Here is a 19627-nt window from a genome sequence, read left to right as displayed (position 1 = left end):
TTAAAATTCTACTTTTTAGTTATTATTTTAAAATGCTTGTTTTTCCTTCTTCTGAGTCTAGTTGAGACATTTGAGTAGTTCGCAATTTCTGTTAATGCTTAGCCGAAATTCGAAATAGTTTAAAGCCACCTGTTCATTTCAGAGAATAAAAACCGACAATTATTTTTTCCCTGTCTTCTCTTGGGCAAATTTTATAATGAGTTATTTGATGTTATTTAAGATTAATGAATTAACAAAAACAAAGGAACATCAAACTAACAATTTTAAAACTGCAAGGGCTCAAGTTGCTATTTAAACCAACTAACGCTAAAAAATGTGTTTTGTAAATACATGTGACGTTATTACATTAAAAATCACGAAGTCTTCAGTTCATTTAATTTTAATTGTGAATGGAGTGCCTTAATTTGAAAATTGTTTCCAGATTCACTCTTACTCGTGAGGCGTTCGAAACTTCGAACCATCCTGTCCCTCACCTCGGCGCCCGCCCCCCTTTCCGATGTTGGAGGAAATCGTTCGTTCGGTCCGCGGTCGTTCGTTGTTGCGTTTTGCTTCGCCGTCTGGCGCCTGGCTCGCTCGCGGAGGACGTTTGATTACAGTTGTGTTTATAATAAATGGCTTTCATCTGTTTATAAGATATTGAATTTGTTACGATTTGTAATAACTAGTCAATGTAACTATGTCGGTGTTTATGAACTTAATTTATACGATTTACATGTATTAGTGCAACAGGCGATTGTAAGTCGCAAAGGGTTCGTGTAAACAGAGAACGTTGTAATTACAATATGCCTACAGACTCGGAATGCGAATGCGACCTGGTGTCGAAGGAGTGGTTACTGGCGAAGTTGCGCTCCGACGAAAGGGATACTGTTCTGATAGATTGTCGCGGTTCGAACGAGTATTCAATATCTCACATCCGTTCCGCAGTGAATTTCTCGATACCCAGTATAATGCTGCGGCGGTTGGCAGCGGGCAAGATCGAGCTCGTGTCCACAGTGCAGTGTAAAGAGCTTAAGGCGAGGATTGCGCATTGCCGTACGCGGGGCATATTCGTGTTGTATGGTGATGGAGTTCCTCGGGACCCGGACTCGGTGCATGGGATCCTGCTTCGGAGGCTCAAGCAAGATGGCGTGCAGGTCGTCTGCCTTGAAGGTAATACTACCACCATGTCGCTCCTAATTATGTAAACTAGTCATAGCTGGTCCTCATCGACCTTGCACTGTATACCACATCAAGTACCTACCCACTGTTGGAATGCCCTATCCATAGTATGTAGTTTAGTACAGGTCTTACTGGCAATGACCTATGCACCTAAGAAGGTACTGTATACAAACATGGTCACTCCCTTTACTTTGACTTTCCATGGATAAAGCTTTCAATTTTCAAATATGAAATAATTAGTGGAAATACAAATTATTGCATTACCTACATCATTTGACCCTGAATAAATGATGTCTTCAGCTTAGCTACTTGCTTGCAAATACAGAGACTACAGTGAACAGAGACTAAATAGATTTCTCAATACCCATCTTGCTCGACATAAAAACATTTTTTTCCATAATAAAAAAACAATGTTTTAACAAAAGTATAATATAGTGCGCAAATCAAAGCAATTATTTTGCTGAAAAATGTAACAAATTAAAATAAATCATGGTAATGAAACTTATTGCTATCCTAATTATCATGTTGCATGTACCCAAGAACCCAAGAAAATGTAGAAACTGATACATCTATAAGAAAATTAATAAATATGTATATCTGCCTGGATAATATTTAGTTTTTGTCCATAACATTACAAAATTTGTAGAAGTCAGCCTGAAATGTTTGCTGAAATCACTGGATTAAGACTCAATCACTTATTCAGGGCCTGGTCATGAAAGTCTGGTGCCATGAAACTCATGGAAATAACTATTTTACAAACCTATTCGGCTTAAAAATATTTACTTTAAACACTTATTACTGGAAAGCTGAATAACAATTTAACAATTTTGAATATGAATATTGCCACAACTACTTGTATATAGAAGTAGAAATGGATAGGTACACATAGGTTGCTCAAATTTAAATGTCTTTTAAAACAGTGTCTTATTTTGGATTATGGAATAGCTGAAAAAAAAATGGGCCATTCTTCTACCATTATAAGAAATCGAAAAATAGTTATTTACCCATCATTCTCATGACAATATTCATTCAGTTATGATTGCTTAACTTTGTGGTACCTACACACGTAATACCGGTTGCCACGCCAAGCAACCGTTTCATAACATTCATTGACAAAAACTGCTTGCTGTCTATCTATACCTCTATGTATAGATCAGATAGATATTTTGAAAGCAGCGCAGCCGACTTATGAAATTCGCGCCGAAGACATTTAAGGCAATTTGATGCACGGAACTTTAACATTAGGCACTACGAAATCTATTATTTATAGTATTTATAAATAGTTATCTGAAGGCAATAAAAGGATAAGACTGTATCTTCGTCATTAGTTGAATACTTAGACGTATTTCGCAAACGACGACAAAAGTAGGAAAACGTCTGCTGTTACTACATAACCGGTAGTTATGGTATCAGATTCGACGAAACGTCTTTGAACTGCTTTAGTTTTAATATGTGTGAGGGGCGTAAGAGGCATGCCGGAGGTCGCAAGTCGAGGCATCCGCTACTCCAAACGTGGGAGAGGAAGTCGACTACTTATTGTGCTCCTCAATGCGAGACGATAGATTATAATCACCACACAGTTTCAAATGTGCCTGTTTCTAACGACTCTGTTATTTTGTCGACCGTTCAATTAATTACATTTTAAACGAGAAACTAATCTCATGTTATAAATGGTGTAAAAGGTATTTCTCTTATATTAATAGCAAAATCTATTCCTTTGCAAAAATAATACAAAAAAAGAACCGATCTGGTGCGAGACGCATTAGCGAAAAATACACATTTAAGGGAAATTTATTTCACACCCAGAAAATATATGATCTTTACAACGATGATGTTGCTAAACCACGACCTTTATTTGAAGTATATGTTATTATAGGGACATCAGAATTCATAAACTGTGACAGACGGACAACCAGCGGTGCCTCATTAATAAAGGAATTCTGTTTTTACACTTTGGGTACGTGAAACTCTTAAGAATATTTAAACACGGCACCTATACTCAAAATGAAGCAATGGAGCACAGAACACTCGACATAAAGACATGATAGTGTTTTATCTCGGTAGTTTAGTTAATTCTATCTTAAAATAAATATTTTTAATTTTAACATCTGAATCAGTTAGATTATAATAAATTATCAGACATATAAACTGGATGATCAAACACACCGGATGAGTTGAGCTACTGCTTCGGTCTTCGTCCGACGGAAGAGCGCCGCAATTTTATTAATAAGTTCCCGTTTTACTCACGTCCTGTCAATTTCAACTATATATTTGTAAAATGAATATTAAAACGGACGTTTACAAGTTTATGACAAGGCTGATACAACGAATAATTTTTTTCTTAGCAAAAACATCACGTATTGCAATTAAGCGTAATTCTTTGATGCCATTCATCATCAATTCTAGCCGGAAGTAAATTAATAATCGGTATTGTTAGGTATGTAATTCATACTTCACTGATCTATATTGGACAGAGAATTGGCTGTTTGAAGAGTGTTGAGAATGAATGCTCGGCCGTAAAATAAACGGCACGTGCTTGCGAACAACAGGATGTTGTGAGCTCTGCTTTGAATGTAAACTCTTTGGGGCTTAACATTATAATCATAGAGGAAATGGTGTGCATCTGGCCAGAGTGGATGGCCTGTGCGAATATTATATGGCTTGAGGAAAACCAAATGTGAAAGGGAAGCGGGATCTCATAAAAATGAATTGCGCTGGAATATAAACTTATCCGTATGGGAACAACTGCGGAGTGGTATGTGTCAGTCGTTTATTACCAACTGTTGTTATATTGCTACAAGTAAACCTGTTTGAATGCCTTGATAAGCTATTGGAGACTATATTAATGAATAGGATATCATTGATAAATGTATCGCGTAAAACAGTGAATGGAGCACACTGTGTATAAACAAGTACACTGGAAGGCGTGACATTGGCATTGACAGTTTTTATGTGCTGATGTAATGTCCAATCCGAGGATTACTATTTTGTGCTGTGTATTGTATTCTGATTTTATGTCTGGCTCCGCTACAGTGAATCTAAATAAAAAAAAATGTTACTTGTTACGCCGTAAAAGCACGTTAAAGGTCATCAATTTGTAAACGTTCGTGTTCATTTGAATACAATTTATGGTGAGCATGTACCTTCTTGTGATTGTACAGAGTGTTTATTGTGTATTATGTGGATATAATATTGTACGAGAGGTCGGGTGCAGCGCATGTACTCTGTGATAGGTACCGATACGTTATACTGATACGATTATCAGGAACATTATCTGGCGGCCGAGCGACGTCGGCGCCGCACTCATTATCGGATGGAAATCGAGCCGACAGTCAATTAGTGCAACTTATACCTACTACCCATTTATTATATTTATTACGTCGGTTTATATAGGCACTTACTAAAATCCACAAACAGGAAATTAATATGACATCATGAATTTATAATATTCTCCGGTTGTCGGCTTATATAGAACTGTAAATTTTGGATAATTGTATGTGTTATAGCTTAGCTTAAGTGCCTCTAATTTTACATTTTCTTTTTTTATGATAACCCTTCACTAATTAGAAATATTTTCTTAAATACTGCAGAGAATCATGGATAAAGGCGTTACTCTCGTTATCATTTCTATGTCGTTTCAAGTTATTACTGTTGCTACAGGCTACCCGTATTATATATAGAACCTTCAAATTTAAAATATTATAAATTAAGTGAAATATTTTTTTAAATTTTGTGATTGTTTATACTTTTCCCTTGCTTATTTATCCTTATTAAACTGTAAAATTCGTTGTCTATTGCTGTGACTTAGATCCACATAAACACAAACGTTGGTCCGCGATATTTTACTTCAGAAATTTATATATGAAATAATTTATAACAATCCTTATATAGTAATACGACTAGACGCGCGTGGGATGTTAGGTTAATTGCTATAGTACATTTTTATAAGTACAACGAAAATATCTATTTTAGTGTTTACGCCTTGAAATCCAAACCTTCCATCTCGTCGATTCTTAGAAACTGAATCAAATCGTATGGAGTGACGTCAGTCAGCTACATTCCCAGAACCTGCCCGAGCGTTATTATTTATTTATTACCATGTTATTTCTCCATTGTTTTCTTTACACGAAACTCTAAAATTAACTATTAATAAAGATGTATGCAGCACAGGTAACAAGCCTGTTTCTATTCCTTCAGGTGTATTTGTCTAGGTTTGAGTACTGTGCCAGAAGGTTAAAATGTTTAAGTCGTTTATTTAACAAGACTTGATGCCGCATTCATTGTGAATGGATTTAATTGACCCAACTTGAAAACAGTCAATAGAGGCCGATGTGCAATCGTATTGTCGCCCACCAACCTTAGTAAATTGGTTCAAATTGTTCCAACAGGCTTGATTAAAGTCTATTTAAAGATGTCAGATATTATTAAAGACAATATGCTTTCGCTTTTAAAACACGTTATGGTTCGTTGCAAACATAAAGGTTATTCCTTATACTATCTAAGATGAAGTGAAATATCCACCGCCCACATAACCCCCTATAGAGCTTGCTGACGTAATAACGTTACATTTTGTACGCTCCCATTATGATTATATCAGGCAGTTAACGAATTTAAATGAAGGACTTGTAGGGTTTTTGATTTATAACACAAACCAGTATGTGTGTATCAGGTACTTGATAATGGGAAGTCTATTTAGAAAAGGTAATGAATAGTCCACAAGTCTCTGTAATGATGTATTGCGTGGTTTAAATCGCACAAGGTTGTTGATAAACGTAGCTGGAAGGACGCGGGCCGCGCGCCGGGCCAAGGCCTCCCGGCACCTGCCTCCCACGCTGCACGCCACCGCCTCCCCGCGTGCCGACACCATGCACACTCCTAATGTGCCATGCGTATGTTTTCATACAACATATTATATTCTCCAACGTATTTGCATGATTTTTTACCCTCGTCAAGGTCTTCGGCCGCGAAGCCGCGAAGCCTCGAAACCTTGTATAATTTTTGTCTGTTCAAATTACGTCAAAATTACATTTTTGGTAAACTTTGTTCGGCAATCGGTGGGCGGTCAAGAGTGGGTGCTAAATGTGTGCGAAGCGATCACGTTTATATTGTGTGGGTGTAGCGGGCTGAAGGATTGGATTTACGCGGTGAGGGGCGAATTTTATGGAGTCCTTGCTACCGAGGACGCGCGTGGAAAGTAGGGGGGGGGGAGACTCAGACGTGGTGGAGGGTACGACGGGTTCATTGAGAGCGGCGGATGAATGGGCCGCTATGAGTCACCGGATCGATGCCGCCGCCGCCTGCCCCGCTCACCCGGCGCGCCCCGCACCCGCGCGGCTGCGTGAAGCCAGCCTGCCTGCTGGGCCTGCAGCCTACCTAATAGCCCATTTTTGACGTGGAGTTGTTAAATAGGGACACTCGAGTCTTGCGATCGGACTTAGCTATTATTTAGGTGTTGTTTGTTACCATCATAAAGGTATTTGATTATCAACTAAATGTTTAATACAAAATATGTTTATTGTATGAGATTACTTACCTTCTGAGTCATATCTAAATTCTTAAATCTATCAATCACAGGTTGAATATGCAACTATCGAATCTGGTTCCTAGAATATTATCAGGATTACTTATATCATGTTATTACCTCATTTACCACTAGCTGTCGTAGCTACTGCACTTACAAATAGCAATTTATTTGACGCGTCGAAAAATGTATCATTTCCTACCTCTAGTAATTTTAATTTAAATCAGTAGCAAAGCATCGAAGCTGAATAACATTGGATGAACACAGTACACACCTGTTTCCTAACATAGCTTTAATACTTTTAATTATATTTTAACTTTGCACATATAAAGTCAATTTACTGTTAAAATGTGACATTTTATGGTAGTAAAGGATATAGAATAGGCGTCTTGAATATTGGATAATATACGTATCTCTTAAAGGAATGTGACTGACATAATGGGAGCGGTATTAGCATCACAATTGTAGGCTGAGCAACGGGCGACAGGAAGCGGCCGAACGCGACGGAAACGCTGCGTTGTCGCCGCTTTGACGCACCTGTCTCTAGACTGCACTGTGTTCGAAACAGTAATGTCAGCAACAGTTATTGCACAATACTAGAACTGTAGAGAAAAAACGATATTTTTTTTTCACTATGTTTGCAACTTAGGTATGTGCCAACATTGAGTGAGAAGGCTCAAAGTGTGGTGATTGAGATAGGAGTGGAGAATTTTTGGTAAATTCCCCTTTCATTACGCTTTTTTTTCAATGCCTGCAAGGTCACGAAGTTTAACAGCGGCCTACTAGTGAAACGTTTGAAAGACCTTGGCAATAAAAGCGAACACGTTTTGTTCACAATAGGAAAAAAGTGAAAAAACTGTGTTGTGTAATTTATGCACCGAACACACCCCATGCTGACGGCAAAATACATTCTCATCAAACATGCATACCTACCTAGTGAATGAAACAATATTAATAGACTAAATAATCAATGAATGAATTAAAAATTAATTGAGATCCGGCGTACTCAGTTGTGCAGAAAATACGTTTGATTTATAATAATTGCCACTTTAGAGCAAATTTTAGTATTTTAAATCAGGATTTTATATTTTCGCATTCTGCTTTCATATCGTCATAAAAAAAATCGTTTAACTATTTACCAGGGGCCAATTATCATTCCATCAAGAATACAGAATTCCTTTAGAAAAAGAAGTAATAAAACAGTAGAACATATAAATACCTTTTAAAAATAGTTTTGATGTGATGTTTAGGTATCAATTTATGATTCAATATTGTAATAGTTATTAATTAAAATATATTTTATCATTACGATGACCTTCACAAAGGTTAGTTGTTGCATAATCACGACGCACGTGTATGAGAAATTGTAAACAGATAAATGAATGAATAAGAAAAGCCGAACCAAATATAACATCTGCGAAAACTATACTTAAAAGACTAATTCATTGTTATAGCATTCAATGGGATCTATTCAGAAGTTTAAATGTACATGTGTGAAGTGTGTACAATGTAAATGTTCAGTAGTTTTAAACAGCGCTCCACAAGTTTTTAAACATTGTGGGCATGGAGTCCTGCTTTCGAGGATGTCTAAGAGTTTCATGACCTAGCACAAAACCCATAAACATTTTCTTCATTTCCGTAGATTAATATAATATAATATAATATTTTTGTTGCGGTAACTATTTAAATAGCGCTGTGATGTTTTCTCAGGTGACTTCGCGGAGTTCCGGCGATCATACCCCGAGTGGTGCAGCGAGGCGGGGGCACAGCACGTGCCGCATCTACCGCTCATGGGACTACGGTCAGTCTAACTATACACAATATTATGCTTATAATTAAAGCTGACAAAGCAACTGAAATTACTATAATTTCTCTTGAATTTTAAGTTACTGTATACAAGTACCAGTTAGGCAAAAAATAAGAACTAAACATTTATCACCAGAATGAAGATCGGGACGTCAATAGCGCATCGAGAGTAAACACAACACTGTAATGGACTTTACGTGTTTTGCACAGGTAGACGCCGAGGGCTTATTCTCTTTGGGTTACGCTAAATAAGTCTGGGCATATATTATGTAAAATATGTTCATTCGCTATGTTCCCTTCCGCTGGGAGTAATCTACGAAAAGTTTTATAAATGTATGACAAAGACACTTTTCCGCGCCGCCGTTTGAGTTACACGTAGTTTTTATAAGCTGCATGAGTGTCGTAATGCCTTCGAGGTTCGTAAGATCACACTTATAATTAACCTCGATGGTGCAACACAAATATCGAGGAAACCATTAGAATAGTAGTAGTGACGGGTCTCCCTGAGCTAATAACTGAGAGAACGAGGAAACGCATGCGTGGGAACACGATTTCATGCGCGTGAGAGGTTTTTCACTTGGAAAAAGTCCGTCCGAACCGATTCCGGCACGACTGGATACGATGCGGCGACGGACTTTCTCAATACGATGTTGTTGACGAGCTGATCCCGTGAGAAGTAATTGTGCACTCGATCGTATGTTCGTTTGAACTTTATTACTAGCTACGACTCACTGTTAATGGCATATGAAATTAAAATGATGATAAGACTCATCTGAAGGATTCAGTATTGTGGGAATCATCTAGCAACTACGCATCACTCATATAGGGATAAGCTGTAAGGATTTTTCTAAGCCAAGATGTATTTAATTATACTTAGTCCAAGCTTGTTTGGCCCGCGGATACCACATAAAAGCGCATTGAATGATGTAAAACATAAAACAGATTTCTCAGTATTGATGACGATGACAGGATGTTAGTCATAAAGTGCAAATACTGGTTCCTTCCTACTGCTCTTTGTTACTCAGCGATACGCTAAATGTACATAAATATAAGTTACACACATACCTAAGTGACTGATTGACTTATGTTCGCCGCGAGTATTCAACACGTCAATGTCAAATATTCCATTCATGTTAATAAGCGATTTGTTTAGCTAGGTGGTATCGTGTCATTTAGTAGTGGCTTGCTAATTACATAAACATGTATTTACATGTGCCAGATAAAAGTTAATAGAAGCTGCTAGGTATAATTTTGTACATTGAGTTAGAATAGAAAAGTTTTATCTGAAGTCAACATTCATCATAAACCAAACGCACTTCGGCGAATTTGTTTGAAGTTGCAGAGGCGAGCGTTGCTTCACAAATGAAATGCGTTTGCTGAATAAAAAGAATTGGTTAACAATCTCATTCATTATTTTGAATGGTGGCGTTTGTTGTGAGCACGCCCCTTGTTGCCGCTCGCGCCGCTGTAAGTGTGCAGTTACCTAAACGCGTAATTGGCGTATTGCATTAGAAGCGGTGAAACCAAGGCTTGCGCTCAATGGAGTGCGCCTCCATTCATGCAGGCCGCGCCGAGCGCATGCGGTAGCACGCCGTTCACTGTTTTTCTTTGCGCAAATCACACTCGGTAGGTATTCGGTACATAATGTTAATGAACCGTCATGTTGAATGGCGACTAGTTGATGAAACGCCTGACGTCACCATTCAAACAACGTTGTCGACATAATTGTGTATAATGTGTATTGCCATGACTGTTACAAAATTAGTTATCTCGTGTCTCTTCTGTTATTTTAAAATATATGTATTTAGTTATTTACCATGAAACATTTTAAATTGTACAAATATTCGAGGAAGACAATGGTTTTCCTATATACATGCGCCTATAACTAGAAATAAAGGAAAGGCCGTTATAAAACAGTGTTAAAATTTATATTTAGTGTTACACTCATTGTTTTCCTTTAGCAGTGATTTGCAAGCATCCGTTCCACACAGCGTGGGTTTTTGACTGCTGCCTTTCATGATTTAATATATATAACCGAACTATAAATAGGAACATTCAAATTAATGGTGTAAATGTAACGACGCCCACGCTACCGCGCAACCGCCACAGCGCCGCAGTCGCGCTCCACGACGCCGCGCCGGGCATGGCGTGGTGCTAGCACCCTGCCTTCAATTACATTGAAGCCCACGGCAAAAATGTCTTATACTTTTAATTTAATTACAGTAAACTAAATTACACAGATAACAATGTCGTATCTTCCGATTAGCCGACATAGTGCGTAGGCCATTACGTTGGCCCTTGACCGATAATGCCAGCACATCTAACTTATAATATAAATAATATAAAGTTCTATATTTAGATATTAAACAAAGTTATAACATTGTGCTTATGTTTTCAGAGATATTACGAAATATAATAATACAGCATCGCCTACGCGCTTTGTATAAATAGATTTTCAGAAATGCCATGGCTCTTTCAATTAAATCTTCATACAATGTTTTATTATACTAACAAAATACAAGATGACGTAGATTACTTTATTATCGGTAAGGGTCGACGTCGACATCCTCGTTTGATAATAAATTCATTTATAATTATGTTTGTTACCGTTGCTAAATCCGGTTCTGTCGTAGAGGTAGGAATTATTAATTGTAGGCTTTTCTGCGTCTCCTCCATCACGTAAGAAGTTTGTCGTGGGAATCATACGTATTCTATTACATAACACAATGGTCTTTAAACGTGGAAATCTTCGATTATCTAATACATATGTATATGTATGTATGAGCCGTGTTTTTTTTTTAATGGTAACTCATAGAGGCTTGTTTAATAATTTCCCTTCTAATAATATGATGTGTGTCATGAAATACAGAGACGTCCTGGTTGACGTGCCCGAGGCAGGTTATCGCTGACGTGACGTCACTGCTGGCTGACGTCAAGCCAGTCCTCGCACTGCGTGAGTTCATTCACGAATTAATTCGTACACGGTCATGGCCGGTGACTGATTCCTTCTTATTTTATTATTCTACAAGTTATTTACTTATAGTAGCATAATCAATATTCGTTAATATCTTAGAAACAAAACAAATAGCGATAATAAAAAGTGCTTGCAAACACCATGTGCTTACCTCATCAATATTATCTATGTATTTAATTTCATTGATTATACTCATTAAGATTGATTCGCAAGTAATCTGTGTTAATTTATGGAAAGCTACGCAAAAAAATATCTGCACCAAGTAATGATACGATTTATATCGATAATTGCAATTGAATATGTACTTGCCTAAGTAGACTAAATGAATTTTTTAATGGAATTATTTTAAGTTTTGAAGCCTTTTAGGTGTCATAAATGGAACGATTTTACTCGAAACGTAGAGTTTGGAGTTGTGCTAGAGTGGACTGCGACCTCGACACACTTGCTAAATACAATACCCAAGCAAGTGACACTCGTCCACAACACTTATGTTTATCTATAAATGTACATATACATTAGAGAGTGACAAAGCACCACATAATAATTCATCGTCACAACATAAACGAGCTTGCCGCTGTGCCCGGACTACTCGGTTCGTTAAAACTGCGGCCAGGATGGGAACTAGCGAGCCCGCCATTAAAAAACCGTCCCTTGCAGGCGGTCATTGGCAGCGGGTGGGTCGAGCCGCATTCCTGTGCGCCAGCGCACCGCACGCACTGCTACGCCCACACGCACCGGCTCGCAGTGTGCACACAGTTACCCGGCCGACTAACGAAGGCCCCGGCCTGAGCCTCGCGGCCGCGGCTCTACGCGCGAACGTTATTCGGTCGGAACGTGGAGGCACCGCCCGCCATACGTATCGGACTCGTTCATTAATAACACGACCGACCGTGTCACGGCTTCCGGCGTCCGCCTCGCACACGCCGCCGCCATTCAAATTGGAATTGTATTCGCATGGAGCCCTCGCTTACACAATGCACTACTACAACTACCTAGACTTGTACGCACATTTAAATGAGCAGTCCGCCTTCATTGTTTTAGCGAAGTGACGGGCCCGGCGCGGGTGCTGAGTCGCCGGCGGCGGTGGCGACGTTACACCTGCGTATAGGGAATATAGAGTTGACAATAAACGTTTGCGTAACTGACGGGTTTCCTTCTCCCACATGTAGGTAAAATCCGAGTAAGTAGAATCGTTAACATGATGAGATCGGGCGGAATGGCGTCGGTGCGTGGGCGCGGCAGCTCCCCTGAATGGACGTGTCGGCTGGCGGTCGCCTACGCGCGTCCCACGCACTGCCTGCTGTGAGCCTACTAATGCCTAGTACTTGCTGCCCACTGAACCCGCCGTACCCGCCGAGCTCCCAGTACACACCGGCTCTAGATATGTAATTATCTTGATGACCACTCACGCGACACTGATCCAATTTGCCTCAGGCCTCTCATAGATAAACGAACACTTTTATTATTATGAAGTATTTATTTAGTGACAGATAAAGCTATTTAATAATTATTTTATTTTTACACAATAAGTATAAGATATCAATTTATTGTTCAATCAAACACATGTATTAATTCAAAATAATAAGTGTCCAGTATGTTATGAACGTACTTGAATCGATTAAATTATTTATCAATCGAAACGTTCTGAGCCGGTTTGAGCACCAGCGATAAAAAATAGCCGACTTCATTATGGGACTATTTACAATCCATCAAGCTATTGTGGCGCTATGAAATGGTCCCTGAATTATTGATGTAAAATAAGAATAACGTTTCTTGTTCTTGAAGTTCTAGTTTTGTTCACTTGTTTGATAGAATGCACTATTTACATAATTGATTGTGTAGTTCACTAAGTACGGTAATTGAAATTTAAGACGCTTAGCTGGTTTTTAACAAATTACAACATTAACATAAAAATGTTGTGCTTCTAACAATGTTAAACAAAGCTCCGGATTACAAAGGTACATGACAACTAAGGCCTGCAACACGATTCCTAAAAAACTGGCCGCATGGCCCGCATTCCACAAACAAGGTCCATCGGATCTAAAAGTAAAAACGACATTGTTTTGGCGACAACACGCCGTGCTCTTGTGAGTTAAACAAAAAACATCCGATTTGTTTTAGGTCCCTAATAAGGTTAAATATCTGTGTTACTTATTAAAAAGGAATGATGCTATTTGAAATTTGTAATATGCAGTTCTTGTATTGTTCTCATAAGGATGTTATGCTGATCTGTCTTATTTTTGGATTTACCATCATTTTTTTCATTACTTACTCAAGTTGTGCCCTTGGATATGTCACATCCAGGGTTTAGAAATAAGCTGTTGATGAAAAGCACCAATAGCTTTTCACCGTTCCGAATTATTTTGAACTAAACTTGGTATGTAAAATATCTGTATGCAATCAGTACGGAAAATATCTGTATTGTATTTTTTTATACAATTATTAGTACAATAGGACAAATAAATATCTATGGAATCAAATAAATTGATTCTATACTAAATGTGTAGGTACATTGACTTGAAATTTAAGAATAGTATGTAGTATCGCGAAGAAGTAACTTTAAAGGACAAGTATTCTCGGTATGGCAAGGCAAGCAAAGATTCTCTAAGAACCAGGCATCGCGGTGTAGGTGTCAGCTTATCAACACAGCGCTGTACGAGGTGACAGCTCGCGTTCGCCTAATTTGATTGCTTTCAAAACAGCAAACTGAATGGGCGAGACGATTCAGAGGGCGAATTTGGAAAAGTGTCGCGTGGGAGGAGACGCGTTGGAGCCGAGGGCGCGTGGCAGGGTCGGGGCGGGGGCGGCGGGTGAGAGTAAGGACGTGCGCTGCGTGGGCGGCCATTGAGCCGCGGGGGCAGGTGAATGGAGAGCCCGAGCCTCCTCCCCCATTGAGCGCCGCGATCGATACCGCCCTGCGCCGCCCGGCCCCGGGCCCGCTGTGGAGCCCACACACCCGCCGCGATGCGCCACCACTATACTTATATCGCTCTCCTGAAGGCCGATATCAGGTACCCTCACCGAAGATTAATGAAACTAAATGCCACTCGCGCTCTTGGGTGTTATGAAAAGCTTCCATTGTGTTGCTCGCCAGTACGCGATTCTCTTATTACATTACTTATCTCCTTGTAATTGTACGATTATTATTTTATTACTGAAACATTACGTATTTCTTATCTTTATTATGAGCAGATATTTTGACTTACTCAAATTTCGATATCATTTCAATGTTATAATCCTGAATAGCGAGCTTCTCTTAAGTAACGCGTGTCGCGTACTTATAGTGTAGAGTCTCGCCTTTATGTAAGCACTGCATAGGTTATAGCGAACAGTTTCTAGTTTTTTTTTTTTTTATTGGCGAGGTTCTTTACGAGAGTGTTACTTTCGTAAGGTAGTAAAGTTATTAAACTTTACCCTTTCTAATATTATCATTTGCCGTGGGTGCGGTGCTAAGGTATATCTCACAAGCACCCCCAACACCGACTTTCGAGATAAATATTTAAAGGTTATGCCAATATCCTTTCAAACAAATCCAACTCTTACATTTTAAAACTTTTCGTCAGTTAATTATTTATTTGAAACCTTTGCGTATATAAGCCAAATTTTGTTGGATTGCTTGTTTAGACTTCGGACATCAAAATTTCATGTACGACTGGGAATTTCAACTCGTACTACATGGCGGCTCGCTCCTCCACAATTGCGTCTCTATTTGAAATGTGGTCGTAGACACCGAGCTCTTTGAAGAATTGTTTTAAAGGTAACATGTAACTGTTCCAGGTCGCTCCGCATCTCTGGGTCTGGGTGTGAGGAGGCGCTGTCGTCGGGCTCGTCGTCAGAGTGCGAGGATGCGCACGCGCACGTGCCGCAGGACTTCCCCATCGAAATCCTGCCCAACCTGTACCTCGGGAACTCCACCAACAGCGAGGACTGCGACGCGCTCGCCAGGCACAATATAAAGGTATATTATAAATGCTGCAATTATAATATATCGAAACCGATTAGAAAAATTAAATATGTAAGAAAAAAAAACAAGCTATTTTATATCAAACTTTATTTTGATCTAATATTAGCCTATTGTATAGCACTTTCTCCACTAGACCAATATGGTTGAAGTAGACAGTATCACCATAACCCCACCTCAATGCTTGGTTGGGAATGTTGCATACCAAATAGCTGATGATCTCAAAACTGTTCAAGGTTTTTCGGTGTTTCAGTAATATTTGATCAAGTTCCCTTTGAATATTTAATAATGTTATAAGCTAATAATATAGACCTATCTTTAACGATAGTTTACTATGTTGTTGTGGTTAATACTGAGTCAATGTATATTATTCACAACATTTACAGTTTCTTTCCTGTTTCTCTAGGTGTAGTCAAGGAACTTGTTTACTTAAATGGTGGACAGTAACAGCAATCATGATAATATTTTACACATAGTGACATTGTGACTGTGTAGTTGTATAAGGCGGTTAATCCAACAGAGTCATTAATCATTGTAATTATTTATATGGAAACTTGCTGATGGTCCGACAAGGTAAGATCTCAGTTTGGTCACGGTGTAGACATTTCACAGCACTTGATGTTTATGGCTTATGTGTTGATGACGACAAAATAAATAATAATATGTACCTTACTGTGGGCATTGACTTTGCAAATGTTTAAGGTGAGCAAACAATCTTATGTTGCCATGTTATGTAACCAAGAAGTATTTCATGTATGAAGCATGATAAATAGAATAGGATTCTATGGAATGAAATGTAGAATGATTAGAGCATTTGATATCGAACTTAAGCAATAATATATTTGGTATGTGTTACAGTATGTGCTGAATGTGACCCCGGACCTGCCTAACACGTTTGAAGCAGAAGGTTGCGGCATCAACTACTTGAAGATACCCATCGCTGACCACTGGAGTCAGAACCTCGCTGTGCACTTTCCACAGGCCATAAGATTTATTGGTAACTTTTCATCAGCCATCGCTGTCTTCTATTCTAATCTCTTCTCATACTAATCATTCGACGTTATACGATGATGAATGAAAGAATGAATTTTGTGGTTTAATATAAAATATAGTTAAGCATACATTTCTTGGTCTATGTAGACCTTACTCTAAAATATAGGCAATATAGTATAGCTTTGTGTGTGTTGCACAGAGGAGGCGATGTCGGCGCGGTGCGGCGTGCTGGTGCACTGCGTGGCGGGCGTGTCGCGCTCCGTGACCGTGACGCTGGCCTACCTCATGCAGCGCCACCGCCTGTGCCTGCGCGACGCCTTCGAGCTGGTGCGCTCGCGCAAGACGGACATCGCGCCCAACTTCCACTTCATGCGGCAGCTGCACTCGTTCGAGCGCGACCTGGGCCTGCACGAGCACAGCGCCAGTCTGAGTAAGGTCCGCAGCGTCCCGGCTCGCGGCAGCCCCGCCGCGCGGCCGCCGCTACAGCGCAGTGTTGCAGGTGCTGGCGGCGCTGGGCGTGCGTGAGGCGGCGGCCGAGGCGGCGCCCGCCGACTGCGGCTGCGCGCCGCCCGCCGGCGTGTCGCCCGACTCCGGCATCGAGTTCGACCGCTGGAGCGCCGCCCGGGACACGCCGCAATGACAGTTCTTCACGCCGCCGCAGCCCCCGCCGCAGTCGCCGCAGCCGCAGCCGCCGGCCTGAGCTGCCCCGCGCGGCCGCCTGCCCGGCTGTACACCCGGCTACCGGCCCGGCTGCCCGCCCGGCTACCGGCCCGGCTGCCCGCCCGGCTGTATGCCCGGCTGTCTGTCTGCGTTTCGCCGCGGCTAGTCGCGACGCACCGTCGGCTGTGGTTTTATTTTTTAGTCGTAAGTGAGTCGGATTATAGTATAAATACACTTTATACGTATTTGTTAAGTCAATTTTATAAGTTCCACATATATATGAATGTACGACTTGAGATGCATTCCCGAGTAATCTTCCGTAGAGTTGTTCGTTATATGTCAGTGAGAAGACTGTGCGCGCATTGTAATGAATTACTTTTATTGGTTTAAAAATTAGAAATCGTTGAATGCGTTGTGTTGTCCATTAAATGTTTTTAACCTCTGTGAGGGTAAGCCGAGCGCGCGCCGGCGGCTGCGGCTCCGGCGTCGCTGCCATCAGTCTACAAAAATACATACTTATACAGTAACAAGGTATTATTTACTAAGATTGGATTTATGATTGTTCAGTTCATAATTTTACATTAAGTCCATTTTTCTTAGAAAATTATAATGACACGGGGCTTCTGATAATTCTTCCATTGTTGTTGATATATGTATATTGTATTGTATGAGAGTGAGTGCGCGAACGTGCGTGTGATATTATTGTATAGTCGTAACTATTGGTCGTATAAATACTATATTTACAAGTTTGATCGTAACACTCTCCGAGCACCGCCGCGCGCCGCCGCGAGCGTCGCTTATCAGTTTCCATGATTGTATGTTGAATAAATATTTTATACGAAAAAAATATAGAATGGATGGACTATTTGAATTTATTTTTATATTTGTTTACTACAATCCGTCTTAGAGTTAGCAGCAAAACAATAGAGTAATACCATGTTATAAGAAGTGGTCAGGTACAATAAGTGTGGAATCTATTTATGTAAATTCACACCTACTGCGTAACAGTTCGATTGGTAAGCTCTTGATATGACTATTTTTATATGGATTATAAATAAACAGTGTATGTACTCTAGCTAGATAGAATGTGCCGTAACTATCAATAACGGCGCTGTTAAGCTCAGCTCGCTGCCCACACGTACCCTTTGTATTGCATACATGTTACGTGCTTCATTAGCCCTATATGCGTCCTATAACTAATCAGTTATTAATATCGATTGAATAAACAAGATTGTTTATTTGGAAAAAAAGTGTTATCAATTTGTATACCTTAATAAAGAGAGGTATTGAATTGTATACTTTACAGAAACTTAAATGTTACGTCAAGAGTATGGATTCGTCATCTATTCGTGGCGTAGTTTTGTGTATGTGGGTTGCTATTTGTGTTAAATTTTCACAACTGTAATTTCCGAAAAATTGGTTGAAATGTCGTGATTTATAGCTGGACATAGACAAATTGTATACTTAACAACAGTTTTTTCACATGACGCTTCATATAATCGAATAAGTTGGGCAGTGGGCCAGCGAGCTTGTTCTGTAACTGCAGCAAACAGATCCTCCGCCTCGTAGCTGGGCAAAGACAGTAAATACGTGATATTTTAATTTTACTATATCGATGTTTCCATTGGCATTTATCATTTACTGACTTGAACTATAATTATATATTTTTCTATACGTTACGTAGTTTCATGAGTTTTAATATTTAGTATGTAAATAAAAGGCAAGCTTTAATATTAAGTATATGTTAATTATGATTATGAGAATGTAGAAAAATTGTTACAATGTAAATTTGTTATAGATTAAGACTTAATTGAGATTCTGCTTCCTTAACATTGAATGCCAATTTATTACATAGGTTTGGTCGCGAAACCAAACAGTTAGCGAACATATTTGTTACATATTTTTGTAACTTTAACGTCGAGATCTATTATTTTTAAACTCTAAATCTTCCACATTATATAACTTTATAGTTATCTATCAACACTACAAGTTTTAGCGAAGTTGTAATTTTAAGTCACAATTCAAAAAGAGTAACGTGGAAGGTTATGCCAAAGTTCACCGTCATTTAAAATTACGTCACCCAAAATAAAGAATGTTAATGTCCACCGCTACTAACTAAAACGTCGGTATTTTAAGTTAAGAACTATAAGTTTAATCGTTTGGTACAAACCGCCTTTACATTCTGAATGTTTCTAATTGCACTATATATTGTAAAGTTTTATATTTCTAGGTATAATGTAATATTATTGTAGTGCACAAACTAATGTCTGGTCCGTGTCGAAGATGCCAAGGGTGGATCGATCTAGACAGAATCATAAACCTAATTATGTATATAATATTGAAACCCTTCTGTTATGATATGAAACTCATGTTAACTGATGATGTTGATAATGTTTTAGAAATCTTTTAGTGCTTTTTCCTAAAGGTACCTAAAGCCACAAGGCACACGTAATATTAACCTCAAAACAAATATAAACACTGTTAATCTATTACAAGTTTTTTTTATTTCATTTTGCCTTACTTTTTTACCTGGTTTATTATTGTGATAATTTAA

At 39.2% G+C, this 19627-nt stretch overlaps 1 protein-coding gene across 2 annotated transcripts; it reads left to right on the top strand.

Moving 5' to 3' along the window:
* The first annotated feature begins 517 nt into the window (after positions 1–517).
* LOC113495059 (dual specificity protein phosphatase Mpk3-like) lies at positions 518–19565 on the top strand. Of its 2 annotated transcripts, none has more exons than XM_026873642.1 (6): positions 518–1149; positions 8390–8480; positions 15237–15417; positions 16279–16417; positions 16613–16848; positions 16913–19565. In XM_026873642.1, the coding sequence occupies exons 1-6, from the start codon at positions 783–785 to the stop codon at positions 17051–17053; spliced, it is 1155 nt and encodes a 384-aa protein (XP_026729443.1). In that variant the 5' UTR covers positions 518–782; the 3' UTR covers positions 17054–19565. The 2 variants fall into 2 exon arrangements, with proteins under 2 accessions (XP_026729443.1, XP_026729444.1); XM_026873643.1 differs by having other exon boundaries at positions 521–1149; positions 16613–16843; positions 16913–16966.
* Positions 19566–19627: the final 62 nt, after the last annotated feature.

This window comes from Trichoplusia ni, chromosome 6 (assembly GCF_003590095.1).
Source record: "Trichoplusia ni isolate ovarian cell line Hi5 chromosome 6, tn1, whole genome shotgun sequence".
In the NCBI taxonomy this organism is placed as follows: domain Eukaryota; kingdom Metazoa; phylum Arthropoda; class Insecta; order Lepidoptera; family Noctuidae; genus Trichoplusia; species Trichoplusia ni.
This window is presented reverse-complemented; position numbering and strand designations above follow the sequence as displayed.

What these genes read in the sequence shown, in the direction of transcription:
- LOC113495059 (XM_026873642.1), top strand. Translation starts at nt 783, where the DNA reads ATGCCTACAGACTCGGAATGCGAATGCGACCTGGTGTCGAAGGAGTGG. An exon ending in TCGCCAGGCACAATATAAAG is followed by an intron (nt 15,418 to 16,278) that starts GTATATTATAAA and finishes TATGTGTTACAG; the next exon opens with TATGTGCTGAATGTGACCCC. An exon ending in ACAGGCCATAAGATTTATTG is followed by an intron (nt 16,418 to 16,612) that starts GTAACTTTTCAT and finishes TGTGTTGCACAG; the next exon opens with AGGAGGCGATGTCGGCGCGG.